General features: G+C 44.0%; 1 protein-coding gene across 4 annotated transcripts; it reads left to right on the forward strand.

Moving 5' to 3' along the window:
- The first annotated feature begins 57 nt into the window (after positions 1–57).
- On the forward strand, positions 58–27,145 carry kiaa0753 (KIAA0753 ortholog). 4 transcript variants are annotated; one of them, XM_029681075.2, is made up of 17 exons: positions 58–471; positions 2,960–3,247; positions 3,365–3,632; positions 3,867–4,039; positions 4,135–4,356; positions 4,817–5,009; positions 6,007–6,191; positions 6,319–6,461; positions 6,569–6,724; positions 7,268–7,357; positions 7,662–7,749; positions 8,210–8,296; positions 8,511–8,681; positions 8,882–8,963; positions 9,169–9,289; positions 22,920–23,150; positions 24,316–27,145. In XM_029681075.2, exons 1-17 carry the CDS (start codon positions 370–372, stop codon positions 24,467–24,469), a joined length of 2,754 nt encoding a protein of 917 aa, XP_029536935.2. In that variant the 5' UTR covers positions 58–369; the 3' UTR covers positions 24,470–27,145. The 4 variants fall into 4 exon arrangements, with proteins under 4 accessions (XP_029536935.2, XP_029536938.2, XP_029536937.2 ...); XM_029681078.2 differs by having other exon boundaries at positions 8,213–8,296; XM_029681077.2 differs by having other exon boundaries at positions 6,322–6,461.

Below are 27,145 nucleotides of genomic sequence, written 5' to 3' on the forward strand. Positions count from 1 at the left end.
GTTTGATAAGTTCTGCTATCCGTAGGTTAGAAATACTCACTTCCTGTTTTTACGGAAGACAGTGCTTATTATTGGTTGTCATGGCGGCGTTTTAATAAAAAAAAAAAAACTGAGATTAGATTGCTAGCTAGCTGTCGAAGTGTATCCCGTACAAATAGTCCCAGAGCCACATATTTTCAATTTATTTACATGATAATAATCGAAGCATAATGTTGCATGGCTAGATACGTACTGAAACGTTAGACTAAGGTTGGCAAAATGGATCAAAGCTAACCGTTAGCCTAACCTTAGCTAGCTATCTAGGCAGCTAGCCAGGGTTACAGCTGATGTAGATATACCGGTAGCTAGCTAGCGGATTTAGGAACAGCTATGGCTGCAAACTTTCTGAAGGAGTCTCCGATGACCTTAGGACAATCGAAAAGCTGGGTCACATTAGGTACAAATCGTAGCTCTCGACTTTCTCAGAATCAGGTAAGACAACGTTAGCTAAAGAACATTCATGTAAACCCACATATGGTCAAATGAATTGTGAACTATCTGACCAATAAACCACGATTCGTAAAACTGAACAGGAGGTACTATCAGACCAGGTATGCACAAACACGGTAACGTTAGCCCTACAATGGACGGTCCAGTCACCTTTCCTGGTTACCTTTCCTGGGGCGGCAGGGTAGCCTAGTGGTTAGAGCGTTGGACTAGTAACCGAAAGGTTATAAATTCGAATCCCCGAGCTGACAAGGTACAAATCTGTGTTGTTGTTTTTGTCGCACTGCTTTGCTTTATCTTGGCCAGGTCGCAGTTGTAAATGAGAACTGGCCTATCTGGTTAAACAAAGGTGAAATAAAAAAAATGTGCTGGAAGGGAAACTTAGCGAAAGGATTACAAACAAACTGGACAAAATCATGAAGAAACCAAGTGATACAATCAGATGCAGTCGAGTCAATGCAGGACATGTTCATAAAAAGGCTGCAAGCTAAAACACACATGATCATGGACAATGCTACACACCCACTCCACAGCGCTCTAATGCAACATAAACTCAGCAAAAAAGAAATGTCGTCTCACTGTCAACTGCGTTTATTTTCAGCAAACTTAACATGTGTAAATATTTGTATCAACATAACAAGATTCAACAACTGAGACATAAACTGAACAAGTTCCACCGAAAATGAATAATGTGTCCCTGAACAAAGGTGGGGGGTTGAAATGAAAAGTAACAGTCTGGTGTGGCCACCAGCTGCATTAAGTACTGCAGTGCATCTCCTCCTCATGGACTGCACCAGATTTTCCAGTTCTTGTGAGATGTTACAACCCTCTTCCACCAAGGCACCAGCAAGTTCCCGGACATTTCTGGGGGGAATGGCCCTAGCCCTCACCCTCTGATCCAACAGATGGGATTGAGATCCAGGCTCTTCGCTGGCCATGGCAGAACACTGACATTCCTGTCTTGCAGGAAATCACTCACAGAATGAGCAGTATGGCTGGTGGCATTGTCATGCTGGAGGGTCATGTCAGGATGAGCCTGGAGGAAGGGTACCACATGAGGGAGGAGGATGTCTTCCCTTTAACGCACAGCATTGAGATTGCCTGCAATGACAACAAGCTCGGCCCGATGATGCTGTGACACACCACCCCAGACCATGACGGACCCTCCACCTCCAAATCGATCCCACTCCAGAGTACGGGCCTCGGTGTAATGGTCATTCCTTCAACGATAAACGCAAATCTGACCATCACCCCTAGTGGGACAAAATCTTGACTCGTCAGTGAAGAGCACTTCTTGCCAGTCCTGTCTGGTCCAGCGATGGTGGGTTTGTGCCCATAGACAACGTTGTTGCAGGTGATGTCTGGTGAGGACCTGCCTACAAGCCCTCAGTCCAGCCTCTCTCAGCCTATTGCGGACAGTCTGAGCACTAGCCACATCTGCAGTCCTCATGCCTCCTTGCAGCATGCCTAAAGCACGTTCACGCAGATCCTGGGCGTCCAGGGACCCTGGGCATCTTTCTTTTGATGTTTTTCAGAGTCAGTCGAAAGGCTTCTTTAGTGTCCTAAGTTTTCATAACTGTGACCTTAATTGCCTACCTTCGGTAAGGTGTTAGTGTCTTAACGACCGTTCCACAGGTACATGTTCATTAATTGTTTATGGTTCACTGAACCAGCATGGGAAACGGTGTTTAAAACGTTTACAATGAAGTTATTTGGATTTTTCAAATCTTTGAAGGACAGGGTCCTGAAAAAGGGACCCTGATGAGTTTAGTAGTAGTAGTAGTAGGTTCATCCTGCCCAAAAGGTCATTTTTACACACAGCCATTATAAATGACTAATTTGTTATGCCTTTTTAATGTTTAGTTGTTGCCTATCCTCCTGAGAAACAGCATCATTTCTTACCTGTCTTTTATGGCTATTAACGTGCATTGTCTTATTTAAGGAATAAGGCTAGAGGAGGTGTGGTATATGTAGGTACAACCCTTAGCCGTGCAATATTGGCCATTTATCAACCCCCCGGTGCCTTATTGTTACTATAAACTGGTTACCAACGTAGTTAGAGCAGTAAAAATACATGTTTTGTCATACCCATGGTTTGCTGTCTGATATACCACGGCTGTCAGCCAATCAACATTCAGGGCTTGAACCCCCTCGGTTTATAATGTGTTTTATCATGTGTTTGTCACTGATACGGGTCCTGTCTTTGTCAATTTATTGATATGATGCTGAAGTGATAAAACAATTTCCCAAGTTGGGATTAATAAAGTACTACTGTACTCTCTGCTCTCTCTCTCTCTCCATCTTATGATACTAGCATGCCATCATGATGGATATTGAAATATAAATGGCATTATGAATGCCAGTTGATGTGGCCAGATCATAAATTGGACAGCCGGATGTAACATCAACTAAGTTGGTCATTATGTCATTGCAACAACAGGAATGATGCCAGTGCACTATTGTTCTCTTTCAGTTACTTTTCAATGCAGCCATGCCTGCCAACGCCTATAACCGTGCTACCCAAGTTGGCCCACCTGCACCCATTGTGATTGAGAAGCTGATGCCCTGGGTAGAGAAGCGGGATGACCTGGATAGCACCTGCAGCTCTCTGTGTTTCTCTGCTCTGTCTGAGGAGCGTCTGCTGGCTGCAGTCAGGCTGGCCAAGAGAGATCTGAGGAAGAGACGACAGGAGTCATTGAACAGCTCCCCCATCAGACCACAGCCAGAGGAGACCACTCCCATCAAGAACAATGTGGAGCAGGTAAATAAGAGCTCATCAGTATACTCCCCTTTCACTTGTACTGTTTATATCCATCTTATTCTTCTCCAAGAACGATTCATCGATGATCAGCCTTTATCATTTTTCAATTTCAAACAGAAGGGGGTTGTTCCTAAGGGGAGGTCCAAGACCGCCGGCCCCAAAGAAGATGTGATTCAGTCTGGAGCCACGGTGCTTGTTTACACCCCCCAGAAGTACGTCTCTATACCCCCTGGGCCTGATCATGGCCGGTCACCCCCAACCAAAGACCCAGGCCCAAGGCAAACAGCCAGCAAGGAGCCCCACACAGCCCTCAGCCAGGAGGTCCGCAGGCTGCAGAGAGAGCTGGCCAACTTCATCCAGAGAATAGATCAGCTGGCTAACAGAGGTAACTCCACATAAATAAAGTCACCTATGAGTTTACCAGTCAAATGGCCATGGTCAGAGGTTCTAGTGATTCTATTTCTATGGGTAACACACCTGGAGTGGCAACTTGTTGCCATACAGGTGCTAATATGCCAATCTATTTAATATGCTGTTATGAACTTATTTGAATGGTATTTATTGTATGGGACACTGCATGCAATTTAGAGGCCCATGTGTATTGTGCTGTGCATTGCAGGGCGAATGGTTGTAGAGCCCTTGGAGCCTGATGAGCAGCGCAGGGTGGTGGTCCGCAGACAGGAACAGGCAGCCCGCTCTGCACGCATCATCTATGTGCTACAACAACAGGTGAAAGAGATCCAAGAGGATTTAGACAAATTGCGCTCCCAGAAGATTCAGCACACAAACAAAGTAAGTCTCACTTAATAACCCAAGCTGTGATGAGGTTCATGATGAGGACAATGACAAAGACTAACACCCATCTCCCTCTGTCTTCGTTTTCTCAGTCCAGAGCGATGGACAGGTTGGCTGCTGCCCACAGAGGGGCGGTCAGGGCCATGCAGGTGTTCACTAATCAGCTGTCTGACACGTCTGAGGGCAGGATGCCCTCCTATTATAAAGAGCTGGGCCAGCTGATCCGCCAGCTGTCTCTGTGCTCGGCCAAGGTGGAGGTGGGCCAGGGATCAGCCGTTCCAGAGACTGCCCTAGACATCCTGCTGAAACTAGAGGTCAGTCATAGGCTGAGTCCCAAATGGCTACTTATTCTCATTTATAATGCAGTACTTTTGACAAGGGGCAGGGGTCAAAGTTCTCTGGTCCTATGTAATGCACTATATAGCAAATAGAAAGCCATTTGTGATGCATCCATAGATTAAATCCATCACCTACAGGTCACACTCACCTTATGACACAGAAGATGGACACCAGAAAATGTCCCAAATCTATTGCTAATTTTTGATAAGCAATCCAACTTTGTAAATCAATATTAAGTTATACAAGCAATGCTCTATTTAAAAAACGAAGCTATTCAATCTAAAGACATTGGAAATAAATGTGCTGGAGAGCTACACAACCATAGGTAGAGCTGATGTATTATACACTACATTTAATTTAGATTTGATTTGGCTTCTTGAATTTGAATGTTAACAGAATATATTTGATTTTCCTGTCTCTCTGTGTGTTTCTCAGACCCTGGATACTGCTCTAAGCAAACAGGAGAGTCACGCACCTAGGAGGCAGCCCCGAGTACGCAGCTCCTCCCCTGCACGCCACCGCAGGTCTCCACATCGCAGCACGTCTCCTCCCCGTCCACCCAGGGGCTCTGCCACCAGGGGTCTCAGAGGACCTCGTAGAGCAGCAGGTCCCAAGAAGTCCTTCCCTGGTGAGCAACGAGCAGGTGTTCTCATTCTAATTCTGGCTGAGTGACTCAGCATTCAGAGACACTCGTTATCTCAGTCAGCTGTGCTGCTGAAGCTATTTTATTAGCATTTTAATAAAGATAGCCTAATTAGCTTGTCTTTTTTTAAATTACTTGCTTATTATTCCATATCCTCATAACATCAATAAGTCATGTAAAGTAATTTCATACATCATAAAACTGGGAACAACCAACACAGCAAATGCGTCAGACAAATCAGCATCCCCCTCCTTCGGTTGAAACCACCCACACACTGACACAGCAGTTGATAAAATATCTGATTCAAAAATAGGACATTTATTGCGGTGGGCGGAACATTTCCTGAAACTGCATTTTTAATTTGAACGTCTCTGTTATCTCATTGTGAACGAGGGAGCAGATCTTTACGGCTCCCTTGGCCCAGGAATCACCTGAATGCTTAAGTGCTGCGTGTGTTTGGGCCTCCCACCAAGCCCGAATCAGGGCACCAGGGTGGAGATTAATGAGGGGTTGGCTGAGTGACACAAAGAGGGGAAAGAGGGGCTGGGTCTGGTTCTCTGGCCATGGGTCTCCTGCAGGCAGTTCATTGTGTGGGTAGCTAGGTCCTACTGTATACTGTCTCTATGTGGGAGAGTGAGTGCAGCCACCACACATCACGAGAGGGTTTGAACTGCGTCGTATGCACAGGTCTCCTTGGCAACTAATAACAGGTCCCACTGTCAATGAGCAAGCCCCCTACCTTCTCCACACTGCCAAACAAGCAGCAGGCAGGTGTCTGTTTGTGTGCTTGTTGGCCAGGTAATTGGGTAGTCTGTCAAAGGAGTAGGCAGATGTTATTCCTACGGGCCATACAGGCTTTACTAGTGTTTGATTAGTCATGTCAAGCACCGTAACACTTATCTATTGAGCACATAGCCTCACTGAAGTGTTTCAAAACAACATTTCAATCAAAACTGATTATGAGCCAATGTTGTGATGTTAGCAGATAGGAGAGCGGTCCCTCGGCATCAGCAGCCCCCCGGAGCCACAGAGCCTCCTCCACACCTGCATCGCAGCCAGATGCTCAGCGCTGGCCTGGAGAGTTTGGTCCATCTCAGAGAATTCAGGGAAGGAGGGGGGCAGGTCCCCAACAGTCAAGGAGGACCACTGCACCCCGACAGGACTAAGGTCAGTGAGTTTAATACGAACATTTTTGCGGCAATTACATTTATTTTAAAATGTTCATTATATAACGGTCTAGCCTGAACTATTTTCACTACAATTGTGTCTCTTAAACATGATCTTTGTCCAAAAGCAGGGAGCCCATGTGAGGGATGCAGGTTTCCAGCAGCCCACAGTGGCTTCCAGGCTGAGAGTGTGTCAGCAGCCACAGAAGGAGGCCTCTGTGCCCTGGATACCCACGTCACCTCACTCTCCTAAACAACAACAACAACAGCGGTGAGCTCTTTTGTAACTTACTCTCGCTGTGTGTTCTCTCTCCTTCACTTAGTCTCTTTTAATTGTCATTTTCTTCTAATCCACTTCCACTTGTGTTATGTGACCAGCTCCCCTCAGAAGAGGCCAGAGCCTCGATGTCTCTTCTCCCCCCTGAAGCCCTCCTCAGGACCCTCAGAGCAGCAACTAGTTGGTGTGGTGACAGCAGAGCAGGACCAGGGTCTGACCTCTGATAGACAGAGACAAGCCCACAATGAAGCCATCAGGTCAGTGATAATGGCAGTAATAAATTGTATTTGCGTAATGCTTTTCCTTTAACACAGAAAACATAAACCATTGGACATGGCAAACAACCTTGTGCCTTATTAGCCTCACTTGTTTGAGGTTTTAGTTGATGTATAATATAGCAAAATGAATGAACCAAAGGAAACTGCCCAGGGAACAGTTAAATTAATGGATCTGCTCATTTTGAGTAATTAAGTAATTTAAAACCCTGATCTCAGACCCCACTTTCTGAAAGCTGCAAGCAATACTCTGATTCCAATTCAAAGTTAATTTCTCCAATAAATTTAATCTACATGCTTGCTTCTTCGATTGGGGACATTTTTTTTATTTTAAGCACCGTGATGGATAGCAGTACCTGTCTTCCGGCACTAAATTCAAGTGCACAGCAACCCTCTGCACTAATCAAATCTTAATTAGTGCAATTGAGGTCTATAATTAATCCAACGCCTGCAGCCTGCTTTCGGTAGCTAACATTAGGACTGGTTCTGTCTGTGTTGTACTGTGTGTTTTATGTGAATGTACAGGCAAGCCTGGCTGGACAGGATGACCATGCAGAGACTGAGGGACCTAAATCAGCTGAGTAAAGATGAAGCAGAACGCATCCAGAGACTCCGGTACACTAGTGTAGTACTACGTCCTGTACACACTCCCTGTCATAGCCTGTGAACAAATATACTGTTAGTCTACCCTGTCAAGCTAAAAGTGGAAGGTCAAAATATTTTGTAGTTGTGTCAAGGTACTTGTTCCTCAGTGTGAAACTATTAAAACTGAAGCCCTCCAGGTTTGTGACAAGTATGAGTCTGGAAATCAATGGACAAACACAATATTACCAAGCCAGAGGGGAATAACTGAGTAAAAAGACAGGATTCAAAGCCTATATATTGTCACACCAGGCTTGCGCGTGTGTGTATGTGTCAGGTCTGAGGTGGGCTCTCCAACCCAGTGGGCTGAGAGAGCTGAGCAGGAGGCCCGAGGGAGACTTCAGCCTCTGTTGAACCAAGCCCTGGTAAAACAAACATTTCAACTCTCCTCTCAAAAAATAAAGGCTTGTATGCACACAAAAAATAGACTTTAGACAATCCTTTTTAGTTTTTTCTTGCTTTTCAGCAGGCAGGGAATAAATAACTGAGTGTGTAACTTTTCTGCCACTCAATACCCACATTGTTGTTACATAAGAAAAGCCTGGACCAGGGAGCCCCCCCCCCCCCCCATGGAATCCACTGCCCTCAGAGGAGTGGGAAAATCAATACATCTAATTTGTAATTGAAAAATCCATACAGCTCTTTACCACCAGATTTGTGCCACCACAGTGAAATGAATAGGGAATTTACAGGCCTAGGGTGTACTGCTGCAGCCTTGTGTATGTGCTGAGTGACAAGACCGAGTTAGAGTAGGAGAGGTTGGTGTTAGGTAGGAGAAGGTCAGTAGTGGTGTGGTACTGAGCTTGCCCCACCTGTGTACCCCAGCAGATGGGAGCTGCTGCCTCTCAGACCCGGGACAGAAAGGCCACATCGTCACTGAGGCATCAACTGTCTGAACAGACTGCAGACAGAGTGAGGAACCCTGTCATATCGTAATGATACTGACCTATATTACCGATTTTATTTATGTTTTCTAAGTATTTGAGTCCCAAATGCCCGTAGGGCTCTGGTCAATAGTAGTGCGCTATATAGGGAATAGGGTGCCATTTGGGGAAACAGCCCTGAAGTGATTCCATAAAACTCTTTCCCATGTGCTGAGCTCTGTGCTATCTACCTCCCTCTCCAGGCTGCGGAGAGCGCTGAGGTGCTGAGTGAGGCCCTGCTAGAGGAGCTGCTGGCCGATGCAGCGCGGGCCGCCTGGGCGGTGGAGACAGACAGACGGACAGAGGGTTTGGCCCAGCTCCAGCTCCAAGCCCCCACCCTGGAGAGCATGCTGCTACGCATGGAGGAGATGGAGGTGAGCCCTGAGCACAGCCCTAAGGAAAGGCCACCACACAGGGAGTTTGAAAGGGCACCACTGGTCAGTTTGTGTGATGTTTGACAGCCTTGGTCAAGCTGTGCTGTGGAGACAGTGAATTCCTGAAAAGGCTTTGTATTTTTGTTTGGCTGAATAATTCATTAAAATAATGTACTTCTGTTGTCTATGTGTCTGAGCAGAAAGACCAGGAAGCTGTGAGGAGGCGTTTTGCTACCCTCACATACTCAGACCCTTACTACTGGAACAGAAGGGACACTACTGGTGAGTAAACAGACCAAGTAACTCCTCCACACAGCCACCACACACTTTTGCATGGGGGTTTGAATTGTTGTTCCTCTGGTACCCTGCAGGTGAAGGTATTGTGTTAGTGCTGTTTTAGCCAGTAATGCTAGCAAGGCTATTCCTCATTCTCACTCCTTTTCCACTCCTCTTTCTCTTATCCCCCTCTCCCCAATCTCTTTCTCAGGGCCCCAGAGGTCTGTTCCAATCTCCAGGCCAGTCTCTCCTCAGCCCGTTAGGATCACCAGGCCAGCACTGAGACACACCACCACAGCTGACATTGTCCTGGAGAGCCCTGTGGAGACCGGGTGAGTTGACATGTGCTCTTCTGTTTTCTCCCTTTCCCAGGTTATTTCTGGTGTTGCCAAAGTGCTCTTCTCTGTGAATAGTCCTATGCACAGTATTCAATAGAATATTGTGTATTATTATAGTAGCTGTGTGTTTAATATGTTTGTTTTGTAGTAATCACCATGCAGTACTGCAGCCACCATCTTAGAGAAAGCCCTGTCTGAGTTTAATGGGTTGATGTGTGGACAGAGGGTTTACTTTTATAAACTGGGTGGTTCAAGCCCTGAATGCTGATTGGCTGACAGCTGGCGATTCCCTGATCCACCTCTACGCAGACGACACCATTCTATATACTTTCGGCCCGTCATTGGACACTGTGCTATCTAACCTCCAAACGAGCTTCAATGCCATACAACACTCCTTCCGTGGCCTCCAACTGCTCTTAAACGCTAGTAAAACCAAATGCATGCTTTTCAACCGATCTCTGCCTGCACCCGCATGCCCGACTAGCATCACCACCCTGGATGGTTCTGACCTTGAATATGTGGACATCTATAAGTACCTAGGTGTCTGGCTAGACTGCAAACTCTCCTTCCAGACTCATATCAAACATCTCCAATCGAAAATCAAATCAAGAGTCGGCTTTCTATTCCGCAACAAAGCCTCCTTCACTCACGCCGCCAAGCTTACCCTAGTAAAACTGACTATCCTACCGATCCTCGACTTCGGCGATGTCATCTACAAAATGGCTTCCAACACTCTACTCAGGAAACTGGATGCAGTCTATCACAGTGCCATCCGTTTTGTCACTAAAGCACCTTATACCACCCACCACTGCGACTTGTATGCTCTAGTCGGCTGGCCCTCGCTACATATTCGTCGCCAGACCCACTGGCTCCAGGTCATCTACAAGTCCATGCTAGGTAAAGCTCCGCCTTATCTCAGTTCACTGGTCACGATGGCAACACCCATCCGTAGCATGCGCTCCAGCAGGTGTATCTCATTGATCATCCCTAAAGCCAACACCTCATTCGGCCGCCTTTCGTTCCAGTACTCTGCTGCCTGTGACTGGAACGAATTGCAAAAATCGCTGAAGTTGGAGACTTTTATCTCCCTCACCAACTTCAAACATCAGCTATCTGAGCAGCTAACCGATCGCTGCAGCTGTACAGTCTATTGGTAAATAGCCCACCCATTTTCACCTACCTCATCCCCATACTGTTTTATTTATTTACTTTTCTGCTCTTTTGCACACCAATATCTCTACCTGTACATGACCATCTGATCAGTTATCACTCCAGTGTTAATCTGCAAAATTGTAATTATTCGCCTACCTCATGCCTTTTGCACACATTGTATATAGACTCCCCCTTTTTTTTCTACTGTGTTATTGACTTGTTAATTGTTTACTCCATGTGTAACTCTGTGTTGTCTGTTCACACTGCTATGCTTTATCTTGGCCAGGTCGCAGTTGCAAATGAGAACTTGTTCTCAACTAGCCTACCTGGTTAAATAAAGGTGAAATAAAAAAATAAAAAAATATTAGCCTATTTAAAAAATAATAAAAAAAACATTTAAATGTTATTTTTTTATTTCACCTTTATTTAACCAGGTAGGCTAGTTGAGAACAAGTTCTCATTTACAACTGCGACCTGGCCAAGATAAAGCATAGCAGTGTGAACAGACAACAACACAGAGTTACACATGGAGTAAACAATTAACAAAGATTAATTAAGTCAAGATCAATTAAGTCAATAACAAAGTAGAAAAAAAGAAATCATTGACAAAACATTTTATTTTTAATGCTCTAATTACATTGGTAACCAGTTTATAATAGCAATAAGGCACCTCTGGGGTTTGTGTTATATGGCCAATATACCATGGCTAATGGCTGTGTCCAGGCACGCCGACTTGTGTCGTGCCTAAGAAGTTCCTTATTGCTTAATTCTACATTTACTGTTTGAATATGGGAATGGCGTACCCTGACCATTTGTTGATGTTGCAGATTGTAGTTAAGGTTTATGCGATGCTATACTGGGAGATGGGACCTCTGGAGTCTCCTCTAAATGTCACTTCATTACAGAGAAGAATGGTGTATGGCATCACTTAACCTGCTCAGACAGGAACTCATTAAGGTGTCAATGATGGCATGGGACAATATAACCAGACAAAACTGATGCAGAACATTGATCCCATTAAATTAAGCCACCGTCCCAAAAATTGTCAATTGCTTTATTTTCCAGTTGGCGTCCACAACAAAACTGATGGAGGTGGAATGTTGTTTATTCCTTTCCCAGAAGGCACTGCTTTGTTGTGCCTCAATTCTGGCTGTTCATCTCCACTCCTAATGTCTCCTGGCTGCAATGAGACCAAGCCTAACTCCTTCCAAACCCCCTCTCCCTCTGGCAACACAAAGAGGGAGTGTGCCTCTGCCTCCCTCCCCTGCCAGAGCTTTAGCTGTAGCTGCCGTTGCTTAAATGAACTAGGAAAGTGAAGGAAGAAGAAAGATTTGAGAGTGTGAGAGATGGGAGCCAACGGCTGACAGGGGAAGTAAGTTGTTGAGAGCGGAGCGGACATGCCAGCATGATGCAGTGGAACAGATTCAAGCAGCAGCACCATTAGCAGATTAAAGACCGAGTAGTTCACTGATTCTGCCCCAACTGGACCTTCTGGACGGGCTCAGACCAACTCTTCTGTGACTCATCTCTCACTCAGTCTGTCTGCTTTTAGCCACCCATCTGTAACCTTCTGTTGCTGTCTTTGAAGAGCGGGCAAACTAGTCTGGGCACCAGTCTTTAACATCCCACTCCTTGTGTCTTTGGCAAATGACACGGAGTACAAGGAGTGGAATGTAATAACTGAACAGAGACTGGCAACTAGGTTATGGGCAAACCACCAGAAAACTATACTTCTTGTTGTCTGTTTTGTGAGTTAGGAGGAAGATGTGGTAAAACCCAAACTCCATGCATAGCGCAGGTTATGACTTTGTCTAGTAATTGATATGGTTTATGGGTAAAACAATGCTTGCAGAACTCGCTGAGCTTGGCTTTCTTGATCCTGTATTGGAGGTAGTGATTGGCCAGATTAGCTTTACTTCTAACCTTGTGTTGTAGATAACAGCTACCTGTATCATCCTGCCTCTATGAATATAGTATTAGACTCATCCAGGGCAGTCTGCCTCTGTGTCTTCTTCTCTCTCATGGCCCAGTGAATTACACAGTCCAATGGGACTTCTCACCTCTGCCTGAGTGGCAGGTCATTTAGTTTGTGTGTTTAAAAAAAGGAAAGTGGCCCGTGTCTTCCGCATTGCCTCTGACACACTGCTCTCTGACAGGAATCCTATAAAAAGACTAGCAGAGTGCGTCATGAAAATTCTCTCCCTTGTACTTCCCTTGCTTTCCCCCCAATAGCTGTATGATGGAGATAATGTGGAAGTGTCTGATCGAAAATGAAGCCAGGTATTTGTTTGTATCGACGAGTGCCACTCGTGTGAAAGCACAACACAATGATTGTCTGTTGTGTGTCTGAGAATGCCGGGTAAGTTTTCAGCGTATTCTGTCTCATTTGTAAAGCAATAGGCATTGATTCTAAATGGCACATGGATATTGTCTCGTCCCCCACAAACCGACAGAATGACAGAGCATATTCTGGAGTTCTTCCATCCACTCTTTCTATTATCCTTGAATACGTAGAGAAAATTTGTCAACCAAACACTCAGGACTGAAAAGGATTGATCTTTATGTGCACACATACAGGGAGCGTTTTCCACGTCCTTTCTTCCCAGTATGTTTCCCTGTAGGCCTGTGTTCTGAGTGCTAGCTTCAAAGGGTTGACAGAGATAAAGGTGCCACTAGAGAGTGATTCCATAGAAAATCGGGGGGGAACATGATTTTGGATATTTTCACTAAATGTAATCCATAGGATTGTCCTTTGGAGGAAAGATTGTTGACATTCTGTATATCTGACATTTGTATCTAAAAGTGTAATTGGGAAATAATTAATGGAAGTTGGCATATTTATTACATTTTGGCCTTACCCTCCTTTAAGACTCCGTAATGCAGTGGTCACCAACTTTTTCGTCACAGTCAAAACCCAAGCCTAGATCTACCGCTCAGATTTTTTTATACATGACTTAAAAAATGTAACATTAACCTAATGAAAACTGTTCTGTAGGAATGAGGTTTGTGCAGTAGGCCTTATACATTATCAAAGCATATTGCTTACAAGGTAAAATCCTGACATCAGTGATCTTTGGGTCTGAAAGTCTGAGCTCTAGAAAGAAGCCTTAGTTTCCGACTTGGAATTCCGAGTTGGATGACCGTTCAAATATATTTTTCCCAGTCAGATCTCGTTTTTTCCAGGGTTTCCAGTTGTCTTGAACGTATTGAAGTGGAAAGTCTAAGATTTCTCAGTGGAGGGAGGGAGAGTCTGACCAGAGAGAGGGGACACCGTCTTCCACCTTACATGCTGACCACACCGCTCGCATACATACATGTTATTCAATCATTGCACCCACACTACTCGCGCGTGCCAACAAGTGTCTGCGTTGCCAAGCACTAAAATAGAAGTCTGTTCTATTTGTAACGCTGAACGCGGTGCAAGTCCTGCCTCTCCCATCTCCTCATTGGTTTATTGAAGCAGATACCCACGTGCCATCTTCTCATTGGTTATACCCACATGGGTGATTGAAAGATGAACTGAGGTCAGTCGGTTGTGGTAATACACCTTATTATGAAAGTTCGATGCCAATCACCATATAAAGTCCAAAGAAGAAAAGGCCTGGAAGGAGGAGAAATGACTAGAAATTATTCGGTTGACCGTTTTGTGTGGATTAATTGTCAGAGTAGAGGACCTTGTGCATTTCAGGTAAAATAATAAATAGGACAAATTAGCTAGCAACTGCAAGCTAGCTAGCTAAATTGCCATAAATGTTTCATGCTTTTTGACCTGTCCCCAAATTAATATAATTGGTTCAGAGTGTTTTGATATTTCAACCTGTGTGTCGTGATCGCCTTTTGGTGTGGGTGGGACAAAATCAATTTGTGCACGATGGCTCTTGGGCACGTCCGGTTTGGGCATGGTGTCATGGTGAAACTCGAGTCGCACCGCATCTGACTCATGCATAAATTAATGTTGTTCCTATGACCAGAGAAAATGTAATATTCCTTGATATTAAAATAGACCCGGCGAACTGCTAATAATAAAAATTCAGGGATATTGATACACTTGGCTACTCATTCATTGCAGCTGCAGCGTAAGTGAAAGTAGGGAGAAGAGTGTATCGTAATAGTACTGAATAAAAACGTACACGTGAAAGAGTGTATCGTAATAGTACTGAATAAAAACGTACACGTGAACTCGCTCCAAAAAAAAAGCAGCTCTTTGCTGTATTCTTGGATCTTCCGGTCCACCGTTATGCGGAGTTTGTATTCAGACAAATGAAATGGTTCAAAGTGGGAACACTTTGCCTACCTGGTGCGCAGGGCTACTGAATCATATGCACGTTGGTTTTTCTACATAAATGTTTGGTGATCGACTAGGAATGCCTTAGAGATCGATCAGTCGATCGCGATCGACAGGTTGGTGACACTTCCATAATGTTTCGTCTGTAGGTGCTACAAGCTTAAAAAAATGGTTTTATGAAGCTTTACTGCTTGCTCTGTAATATGAGTAGTATTTTAATTTCAATACACTTTTTTTGACATTAATGTATGAATGTTGCTTATTTTTCTGCTGGTGATTTGCAGGATGTGCAGAGATCATTGCACATCCTGCCTACTGTGCCAATTTCGCTGTATAAAATGGGCCGTAACTTTAAAACTAGCAGAGATTCCACTCTAGAGCTTTGAGATTCCCGTAGAGTGTTCAACAATATATTGAAAGATACATTTTTTCAATATTCATGTTTATATTTGTCAGTACTCATACATTATTGTAAACATAGTTTATTACTGAAATTTAAAAAAAATACTACAGAGCACAAATCTACAGAGCACAAATCTACAGAGCACAAATCTACAGAGCAAGCGGTAAAGCTTCATATGACACATTGGAGTCTTAAAGGAGGTCTGGTTAAGGCCAAAATGTAATAAATATGCCAACTTTGATGAATTATTTTTCAATCGAATCAGCTGTGTAGTGGTAGGGCAAAATCCCAGGACCGAGTTTGGGAAACCCTGCTCCAAAGGTCCATTCTAAGGATAACATTTTGTGTAAAACCTCCAAAGTCATGGTCTTTTTTTGTCCTGGTTTCGTATGGAATTACTCTAGAGGAGTTTCTGTTCCGTGTAGTGTGTCTGGCTCCCTGATTCTTCTCTTGGCGAGATAGTGTTTGTCTTGGGACATCTTCACATATCGAAGAGACATAATTATATTTCTACATGTTTCTCCTCAAGTGTGCAGCCACATCTTGCTGAAGGCAGCGATTGTTGCTGAGTACATATCTCTAGTACTGCACTGCCAGCGCTAAAATGTATATTTCTCTGGAGGTTCTTCTGCCAGCCCTCATAGTCCTGTCAAGATCACATCTGTTCTTGATTTATCAGAAGTGCTATTCAGACCAGAGGTGATTATTATTCAGTAAGTGAAGCTCTTCTGGTAATTACAGCACACTATTGCCTGTTGGATGGCTCATATGGGAATGACATTTCTCAGATTGCTTTCTGACTGTTCAACCAGCCCTCCCTCCTCAGATCAGAAGATATGAGCAGGAGCACAGGCTAAATCTATTACCGCCGTGTAGCTCCTAGCTTCAAAAGGATGATTCCCATGCCTAGTCTTGTATTGTTCTCATTTGATTATTCTTATTACATTCCCAACTCCGGGAAGTTGCTCCACTGAAATTGTGGAGATTGAAATATAGCCTATCCACCATATGATAATGCTCACTTTGATGCCAGGCAAAAGACAATCAGTAGACTTGATTTAGTGAAAATAAATAATGGACCAGATGATGGTTATGAAACTGGTTGATGTAATGCCTAATCTAAGTTCTGGTTCTTTTTCTGTGGCTGTCCTTATTCTTCTCTACGTCGTTCATTCATTTGGCCAGGTCTCCCCTATAAAAGAGGTCTTCTGACCTCAATGGGACTTCCTTGATTTAAAAAAAGGTTAATTCAAATCAAATAGATCCCCTTGGGACCACATCAGACAGAGGTGGAGTGGAGCTCTGGGCCGTTGTACAATACAGTGAAGAGAGCTCTAGGTAGGTTGTGGACATAGCTAAATTGCTCAATTAACCTATGCCCAATTTACTACTCATGCATACTTGTTGTGATGAAGTACAAACTTTTTCAGGTTTCTGCGTAATGGAGTGTTAGTGGAAAATAGGTCAACTGAGGATACATCTAAAGGGAGAGAGAGAGTTATTGGTATCATTATGTTAATGAAACACTTTTTATAGGGCTGTCCATCACAGGAGGATTTATACTAAGTTTAAGTTGCTGGGGAGCAAAGCCCTTCAGTATGTCAGACTGTCACTAGAGGGGGCTAGTCATTCTATAAGGAACGGATAGTGGTAGCTAGTGTGTGTGTGTGGACAGTTGTTGTAGTGTAGAATGTATGAAACTGGTGATTACTGCTGTGTGTTTGGGAAGCGGTGAGTGGGCACAGCTGCTGATTTAGTGTTGGGAGCTCAATATGTGAGTGTGTGTGCCTGCCTGTGATTACATCCAAACACTGCTCAGTACAGGGAGTCAGCAGGCCCCTCCACTGCAGACAACACAAACACACACACAACAGGGATTGGATGCATAATCATATCTCATAGCTTAGAAAGCAGTGCACACATCATTCAGTATGCCTATCACTCTTAAATTATTTGATTCTATTGTTTGTCATTGAGGTGCTCAAAGGCTGTTATTGTTTATTTTTTCTCCTGGATGTTGAGAATAGAACACAATGTTGTTATAGAACACAATGTTGTTATAGAACACAATGTTGTTATAGAACACAATGTTGTTATAGAATATGATGATGTTATAGAACACAATGTTCAAACAACTGTCATCTGATTTGTTATGGAATTCATAGGAACTCTTTGCTCCACATTCCCTTTTCTTCATGTGTTTTGTTATTTGTCATTGACAAGTGTCACTTTCATTTGGGGTAGGTACAAAGCCTGTTGTGCTGTATTGAGATCCCCTAAGACAAAAAGACTACACTCCCCAATATTCAGTCTTTGTGTGGCAGATGTTGAATTCATATCTTTCCACCATTTCCAATCATCATGTGTATGTATATATGTGCTATAACATCCTCTTATAAAGTCTTCTTACCGACAAATGTACACTTCTGTTGAGGTATCATTTGCCCAAAGCTCTCCTTAGAAAATGTGGTTATAATTGATGATGAGGAAAAAATATAATTAGCTATGGCTAATTTACAAATATGTAGCCCCCTTTCACTCCAATGAACCACTTAGCTATTGAGTCTAGACTAATAGTTCATCATAAAGATTGAATTAGCTGCTACAGTCTAGAGCTTTAATGGAGATACTTCATCCTGAGAAACACTCAGTACTCAGTCCAAATGCATTGCCTGTAATTCTAATATTTCAACAGACATTAGACTAGAATACAGTTGAAGTCAGAAGTTTACATACACTTATGTTGGAGTCATTAAAACTTGTTTTTCAACCACTCCACAAATTTCTTGTTAACAAACTATAGTTTTGGCAAGTCGGTTTGGACATCTACTTTGTGCATGACACAAGTACTTTTTTCCAACAATTGTTTACAGATTATTTCACTTATAATTCACTGTATCACAATTCCACTGGGTTAGAAGTTTACATACAGTTGATTGTGCCTTTAAACAGATTGGACAATTCCAGAAAACGATGTCATGGCTTTAGAAGCTTCTGATAGGCTAATTGACATAATTTGAGTCAATTGAAGGTGTACCTGTGAATGTATTTCAAGGCCTACCTTCAAACTCAGTGCCTCTTTGCTTGACATCATAGGAAAATCAAAAGAAATCAGCCAAGACCTCAGGAAAAATTGTGGCCCTCAACAAGTCTGGTTCATACTTAGAAGCAATTTCCAAATGCCTGAACCACGTTCATCTGTACAAACAATAGTACGCAAGTATAAACACCACACAGCCGTCATACCACTCAGGAAGGAGACGACCTCTGTCTCCTAGAGATGAACGTACTTTGGTGCGAAAAATGCAAATCAATCCCAGAACGATAGCAAAGGACCTTGTGAAGATGCTGGAGGAAACAGGTACAAAAGTATCTATATCCACAGTAAAAATGAGTCCTATATCGACATAACCTGAAAGACTGCTCAGCAAGGAAGAAGCCACTGCTCCATAACCGCCATAAAAAAGCCAGACTACGGTTTACAACGGCACATGGGGACAAAGATTGTACTATTTGGAGAAATGTCATCTGGTCTGAGGAAACGAAAATAGAACTGTTTGGCCATAATGACCATCGTTATATTTGGAGGAAAAGGATGAGGCTTGCAGGCCGAAGAACACCATTACAACCATGAAGCACGCGGGTGGCAGCATCATGTTGTGAGGGTGCTTTGCTGCAGGAGGGACTGGTGCACTTCACAAAATAGATGGTAGCATGAGGGAGGAAAATGATGTGGATATATTGAAGCAACATCTCAAGACATCTATCAGGAAGTTAAAAGCTTGGTCGCAAATGGGTCATCCAAATGGACAATGACCCCAAGCATACTTCCAAAGTTGTGGCAAAATGGCTTAAGGACAACAAAGTCAAGGTATTGGAGTGGCCATCACAAAGCCCTGACCTCAGTCCCATAGAAAATGTATGGGCAGAACTGAAAAAGCGTGTGAGAGCAAGGAGGCCTACAAACCTGACTCAGTTACACCAGCTCTTTCAGGAGGAATGGGCCAAAATTCACCCAACTTATTGTGGGAAGCTTATGGATGGCTACCTGAAACGTTTGACCCAAGTTAAACAATTTAAAGGCAATGCTACCAAATACTAATCGAGTGTATGTCAACTTCTGACCCACTGGGAATGTGATGAAAGAAATAAAAGTTGAAATAAATAATTCTCTCTACTATTATTCTGACATTTCACATTCTTAGGATCACCACCTTGTTTTATCTGACCTAAGACAATGCATTTCTACTAGGATTAAATGTCAGGAATTGTGAAAACTGACTTTGGCTAAGCTGTATGTAAACTTCCGACTTGTATCTGTACTTCATAAGATGCTGTAGATCCTTATCTCTCTCTGTGACCTGGGTTGAATTGGGGTGAGTGATTTATGTTGGAGATGATGGGTGATTGTGCTGGAGATGATGGGTGATTTATGTTGGAGATGATGGGTGATTGTGCTGGAGATGATGGGTGATTTATGCTGGAGATGATGGGTGATTTATGCTGGAGATGATGGGTGATTTATGCTGGAGATGATGGGTGATTTATGCTGGAGATTATGGGTGATTTATGCTGGAGATGATGGGTGATTTATGATGGGTGATGATGATTATGAGTGGTTATGATGGAGATGGGTGATTATGATGGAGATGATGGGTCATTTATGCTGGAGATGATGGGTGATTTATGATGGGTGATGATGGGTGGTTATGATGGAGATGATGGGTGATTTATGCTGGAGATGGATGATTTATGATGTGTGATTATGAATGGTTGATGATGATTGAGATGATTATGGGTGGTTATGATGGGTGATTTATGATGGAGATGGGTGGGTAGAGAATCTACTCCTCAGTATGCGTCTGGTGAGAGCAGCGGAGTGGGAGTGGGGGGGGGGGGTCATGCATCATTGGAGTGGAGGGAAAGAGGTCTCCATGGTGAGAAGACCTAGTGGAGAGAGTCTGAGAGCTGCCCTACGTGTCCCTCGCTGACTGACCACAGCTCCACCACCACCACCACCACCAAGACAAACAAATCTATGGTCAGATTAAAGACTGGTCTGCTGTTGCTCCATACTTTCTAAAGACTCCAGTCTTTTGTCCAGGGCTTTCTGACCCTGTTCCTGGAGAGCTTCCCTCCTGTATGTTTTCCCTCCAATATGTTTTCCCTCCAATCCCAGTTGTATAACTAACTTGATTCAGCTCATCAACCAGCTAATTATTAGAATCAGGTGCGCTAGATTAGGATTGGAGTGAAAACCTACTGGACAGTAGCTCTCTTGTCCCTGGTGTGTTCCCCTTTCTCTCAAACTATCACTCTCTTGTACTGTTCTCTCAGAACAACTCTTCTAAACTTGTTCCCGGAGAGGAGCATCTCAGTAGATTTGGTGCGGTGATGGCTGTTACCCGCCCATCTAATCAACCTCTAGCTCCCGAGAAACTCTTGTCCTTGTCTCTGCGATTGGCCCTGATGGGTAGAACCATCTGTGATTGTTGTAGGCAGAAAGAAAATAAAAGTTGCTACCACATTGTAATGATTCACCTCCTTTTCTCTGCACTGTTTTCTCTATCCACCTGTTTTCTTAATGCATTGAATTCTTCCTCTGCTCTCAGAACCTAAGCACCATTTCTCTAGCAGTAGAGCTGTAGCCAGCATCTTCCCCTGAATCACCCCCCACTATCTCTGTTAACAGATTTGGGTCTCTCTCTCTCTTTCTCGTTATTTCACTCTCTCTCGTACGCTCTCGCTGTCTCAGAATCAAACCCAGCTCAGTCTGCTTCCTGTTTGATATATCACATATGGAGCTGGTGTTTTGCCACTTTCTCTGTTTCCTTGGCGATAGACTTCTGGAGTTGTTGGAGAAGAATGAGACAACGTAAGATATTTGAAGACAATTTCACACACTTCTCTGTGGGAATTTATGGCTCAGGCTGCTCATCAGTTTGAGTTGTTTGTGTTTTTTCCCACTAGGCTTTTCTGTGGTAGGTGGATGTGAGAGGGCTGGGTTTGTCAGGCTATGATCAGACTGCAGCTACCCTCTCCTCTCTCTCTGTCAGCAACTGCTGCCCATTCACAACAGTGAACAGGCTGCAAAATATTCACCACTGACGATCAACATGTCAGTGAGTGTGTCCTCATTGTCTCCTAACTTTCTAAGCATCCTTGTAGAGCCAGGAGAAAGAGTAGTGCAGCTTGTATATTTTACTGGAAATGTTAACATTCACATGGTCTTACCCACCAAGGTGAAAATCACTCGATAAATATGCAGAATTAATCTTCTCTTTTGTGAAATTGTGCTGCCACTTGAATTTGTGTTCCCTTTTATTTTTATTGTGTAAATTTTACCCCTTTTTTCTCCCCAATTCCGTGGTATCCAATTGTTGTAGTAGCTACTATCTTGTCTCATCGCTACAACTCCCGTACGGGCTCGGGAGAGACGAAGGTTGAAAGTCATGCGTCCTCCGATACACAACCCAACCAGCCGTACTGCTTCTTAACACAGCGCTCATCCAACCCGGAAGCGCGCCGCACCAATGTGTCGGAGGAAACACCGTGTACCTGGCAACCTTGGTTAGCGCGCACTGCGCCTGGCCCGCCACAGGAGTCGCTGGTGCACGATGAGACAAGGACATCCCTACCGACCAAGCCCTCCCTAACCCGGACGACGCTAGGCAAATTGTGCGTCGCCCCACGGACCTCCCGGTCGCGGCCGGTTACGACAGAGCCTGGGCGCGAACCCAGGGACTCTGATGGCACAGCTGGCGCTGCAGTACAGCGCCCTTAACCACTGCGCCACCCAGGAGGCGAATTTGTGTTTCCTGGCTGTGCTGCCAGGCTGGTGCCCTCATTCCCACACTCTTAGTTGCACATAATGCTTGGGAGTCTTCACACTGATTTGAATCTAAATGTGTTATTCTATTTTTTGTGGACATAAAGGAAACCTTGCAGCAGGGAAAAGGGAAATGATCGCCACAGTGGCCCTTAAATGACCCAAGAGCATAAATGGGCCCTGTGTGTAGTCCAGGGATGAAGCAAATTGGTAGGGCCAACAGTGAATTACCCACCCTGGCACTTCTCCCTGTGTGTCTGTGTGCCCACAGCCTGGCCTCATGTTGTGTAGACACCAGGAACAGCAGGAGCAAACAGGGCCAGGGACTGGACCTGGCTTGGTGTGTGGGGAGAACATTAGAGAGACATTTTGCTCGTGGAACTGCTGCATCTGTCTCTAAATATAGTATCAGCCAGAGTGCTGTTGCCAGAGCTAGACTGATTTGCTCACAGAAACAAATATTACAACCCTGGCCTGGACATTGCCCACCTGAGCCCCTCAGGGAAGTGTGGGGGTGAGGGATGTGAGTGGAGCACACAGACTCTAGGACGTAGCATCACACCCCTCTCAACCTCCTCTCTGTGTGTGTGTGCCTCTCTGGGACCACAGTGAGGACATGGCTCTACGAAGAGGTTATTCGGTTACCAAGGGCCTCCTTCCTCCTCCAATTGACTCGGGCGCCTCTCAATATGGCAATTGGCTCCGGCCCCTACCTCAATGAATAGCAGTTCTATTCCAGGCTGCTGCTTTTCCTCTTCCATTGACAGTTGTACCCAATTGAATCAGACTGAATGGAGATGAGGACAATGTAATTAAAAGATGGTGTGAAGCTCCATCAGTCTGGTATTCAGCCTGAGCATCCTGTCTGTCTGTTTCTGTCTTTCCACAACCCGAGCATACTCTGTCTCTCTCTCTCCAGTCTGAACACCATGTCTTTCTCTCCATCTCTCTACAGCCACAGTGTCCTGTTTGAGGGCAGCAATAGGGAGGAGGTCTCCCCAGGTCAACCTGGCGGCAGCAGCACCTTCCCAGCCCCAAGGGAGAGGTGGGGAGACGGGACGCGACTCTCTGTGCCAGCCAGCATGCAGAGGAATATCCAGCAATACAGACAGGACCACGAGGCCTACCTCCGCCTGGTAGCCCACGAGGCTGTGGGCAGCTTCAACCCCTGGGCCATTGCAGACAGGTGAAATGGCACTATTTCTGACCAGGGACCTATGGGTACAGTTTTACTAGTTCCATTTGGGATGTAGCCTAGCAGTACAGGCACAACTATAGTACTTTTCACTGTTTCACCTATTCAAATGTACATTTTGCTGCTTGGGTTTGTTGTCCCCTAAGTCATCTCGACAGATTTGTCTTATTTGCCAGCCAGTTATGAATGACACTGTGTGTAGGAGGATGGATTATTCACCTGGCTACACAACTCTTCCACAAACATTGTGCTCTTTCCTTATTCAAACATTAGGCCCAGTGTTTGACTAGTTGTGGGGTGCGTGTGTCTGCATGGTTTAGCATACTGCGCTACAGGATCTGGTCTCTGGTGTTCACAGTTGTTATTCTAGCCCACCCACACATTTGCATATTTAAAAGAATTCTTAAGTTGGTGCAATGCAGAGAATCCCACTTGTCTCAATGAGTATACTGAATGCATTAGAGTGTGATAGATCAGAAATTCATCATATTCAGACATTTCAAAGAGAAGCAGATATAATTGAATAATCTGGCAATTTTTGTTAACGTTACCAAAGGAGAGATACTCAGGTCTGGCATTTGGAGATGCCCCTCTCTCCTCTCACCATATACGTGTGAGGGAGTGTGAATTGCTGCAAAAAAAGTGAGCGAAGAAAATCAACCCTGCCAGCCGAGGGACAACTCTTATTGTTGCCTCATTACTTTTAGAGAGGGAGAGATGAGAGCGATGACAGGAGAGAGAGATGACAATCATATGCCGTCCTCTTGAGCTATGCATCTGAACTATTCTTCATTTGTTGGGGGAGGGAGGTTGTTTCAGAGGGACCAGTCCAATTACTCCAGTATCAAGGGAAATATGGGGGGGAAATGCCATGTCAATTAGCCTGCTATTCTCACTCATCAGAGTAACCTGTCTATCTGTGAGATGTTGGTAATAAGCTGGCCATACCAGTCAGTGTGTGGTGAGGTCCCTGATGTGTGCTCCCTCCCTCTGTCTGATTTGAAAGACTAAGCAAGAACAACCTTGTATTTTTTGCATGTGCACCCTTGCAAGACTTTTTTTGGTAAGCACGCAAGCTTTATATACAACTTTATCTTTTTGTTTGGTTCAGGGACTCCTGACATTTTTCTTTCTCTAATTTTGCTTCTGCTCCCAGTCTGTCAGAGGAGCTTATGTCCGAGGCCCTGGCTGACGTAGCAGCAGAGTTCCAGGACGTCTGTGAGGAGTACGCAGAGGCTGTCTTCACCTCCGAGTTCCTTCAGCCAATCACGTCACCTCCTGCTTCAGTTCCACCGTTAGACATCCAATAGATCCTCTTCCTATTCACAGACATTGGGTGAGTTAGTTAGGTGTACTGCGTAGATGGATATTTCAATTCAGGACCAACAGAATAGTCCAAAAAGTGCAAATTCCGCAGTCAGGAAATCATCCTGACTGTATTGATGTGACCGTATTCAGAATAGAATGGAACTAAAGCAATGCAGATTCCTATTTGGCAGGTTCCTTTCTGTTGTTCTTCCAGAAGGATGGGTGAATTCCACTGGGAAAGTTGCTTTTGATAAATTAAGAGAGAATATTACTACATTACAGGGGATTAGAAGATTATGTCTCCCCTCTTTCCATAAATAAACCTCTCCCAGAGGATTACTCACGCTTTCCGTTTCCACATTGAAACATGGAAGTAAATGAATTGTTTGGGGGAATTAACAATAGGGGGTAAGCAAGCCAAGGGCGCGATTCATTGGTTAATAGGAAATACGGATAGCATATTGCACTCATTGAAATTGTGTGCTTCACTTCCCATGGCATGCACCAATTACTCTGTTAGCCAAATGACAAATGTCTAATTCAATGACAGTGCATATATCATCAGTGCACGTTGGATGAGGGAGCGGCCTGAGAGGATATTCTCAGGCTGTGGAGAGAGACTTGAAAGCAGCTGTGAAGGAGGAGAGAGACACATCCAGATGTTGAGTTGGCCCCTAGAGGAGCTGACTGTGACAGGGGACAGAGAGTGACTGAGTGAATTAGCTCACTCTGAATCAGACACAATTCTCTCCGCCAACTGTGTTTTGTGTGGGTGTCTGAATACATACAGGCTTATGCACGTACACATGTCTCACTCTCATAGTTCTGTTTCTTCCCAGAGCTCTACACAAATTGGACTCTAGGAGCCATTTCAGCATTATAATAGGAGTTTTTGAATTGCTGAATTCTTGAAATTGAAAAATATATTGTTTGTCTGTGAGAGTCAGGATGGCTCATTTCTAATTATTTTTCATTGTCATTGTGCTAAATGCTGTTTGTTGATACCTAGGTTTTGAATGTATCACCTCCCGCCCCAAACAGCCAACACAGACTCATCACAGAAATGTATTTTCAACACAAACAAACAGAACAACAAGATCTGTTTATGATCTATTCTGATCTGTGAACACAGAACATAATGAAATTGGTTTTGTGTGCTTTGATGCATTTTATTTTGGATGTTTTATACTGATGCCCAAAGTTTATTTTCAAATGACTTTTTTCTGGTACAATATTTAAAGTTTGCTTTATTTTGTCAAAATGAGGTATCGGGTGATTCACTTGATAACTTTAATGATGTTAGTATTAAAACATATGTTTAAAATGAGATGCATCTTGCTTTATCGATTTGAACTACAGCCACCCAGATACAGGACTGTTCTAATGGTGAAAATGGCCTGTCCCTACAGTATGTTAGCCAGCATAATTATCCTTGTCAAAGACAGAATTCATGTGACCATGAATATTGACTAGCCATAATATGAATTATGTGGAACACACAGGGACTCATTTTGAGGCAATGATGTCCATTCAGGCTGGATAGAATCATTTTAGGTTTCCCTCAGGGACAGTTCAGCTGATGGCTGGCACTTTTCACGATTCTTAGAAAATTGGATATAATCTTTAGCCAAGTGAGATAATTTTTCTCTCTATAGTATCCATATGGACATATTTACCTATTTACAGAACCAGTGACATTTTCTTACTCTGAACAACTACTGAAGAGATTGGATCCAATCTCTGGGCGTGGATATGGGAGAGGAGTGCAGCTGCTCCAGTTGAGAAATTGATCAGCACAGTATGTGCCCTCCCTGGGCTGTGATATCCCTGACGTCATCATATAGTCTGACCTATAAAATCTCTGCATCAGCAACGAGAGAGAAATAACCTTGTTTCCCCCTCAATACAAGGCTGTGGCTAATCTTAAAGCAGTGGCAGTCAGAGCTAGCTATCAAACATGAAACCCTTATCCTTGCTTTGTCATAAGGCATGGTTAGAATTTGAAGATGTATTGAAAGCTACGTCTGTGTGGATGGTTAAAAGGCTAAATTAATTTATTTCAAGACTTGAGGTGCAACGTTGATTGTTGTTAATAGACAATCTGCACATCTCTTGGCTTCTTTTCTGCTAGAACCAACTGACCTTCACTCTGGAATAGCCCCATGGGACAAATCCAGTAGTGTAGAAAGACAATGGGTTCTGAGTGCTGAGATCTGGTGCTTTGAGTTTCACTCCCTTTTGCCCTCAGAACAGCCTCAATTCGCCAGGGCATGGACTCTACAAGGTGTCAAGCTTTCCACAGGGATGCTGGACCATGCTGACTCCAATGCTTTCCACAGGGATGCTGGACCATGCTGACTCCAATGCTTCCCACAGTTGTGCCATGTTGGCTGGATGTTCTTTGGGTGGCGGACCATTCTTGATACACACGGGAAACTGTTAAGTGTGAAAAACCCAGGCCTTTTCATCCTTGATGGAAACCATCAAGCATAATGTGATAAACATCCATCCCCCACCAGCCTTTGCCTTCCTACTGATTCTCTGTCTGTTTGCTTTTTGTTTGTTTACTTTGGAAAAATATTGTGTGCTTGTTTTCAAAATGCTTAATGTGGTTGATAAAGAATTTAAACCGTGTATTTATATTTGTTTTTGAATAAACCATTTTTTTATGAACAACC

This window comes from Oncorhynchus nerka, linkage group LG14 (assembly GCF_034236695.1).
Source record: "Oncorhynchus nerka isolate Pitt River linkage group LG14, Oner_Uvic_2.0, whole genome shotgun sequence".
Lineage (NCBI taxonomy): Eukaryota > Metazoa > Chordata > Actinopteri > Salmoniformes > Salmonidae > Oncorhynchus > Oncorhynchus nerka.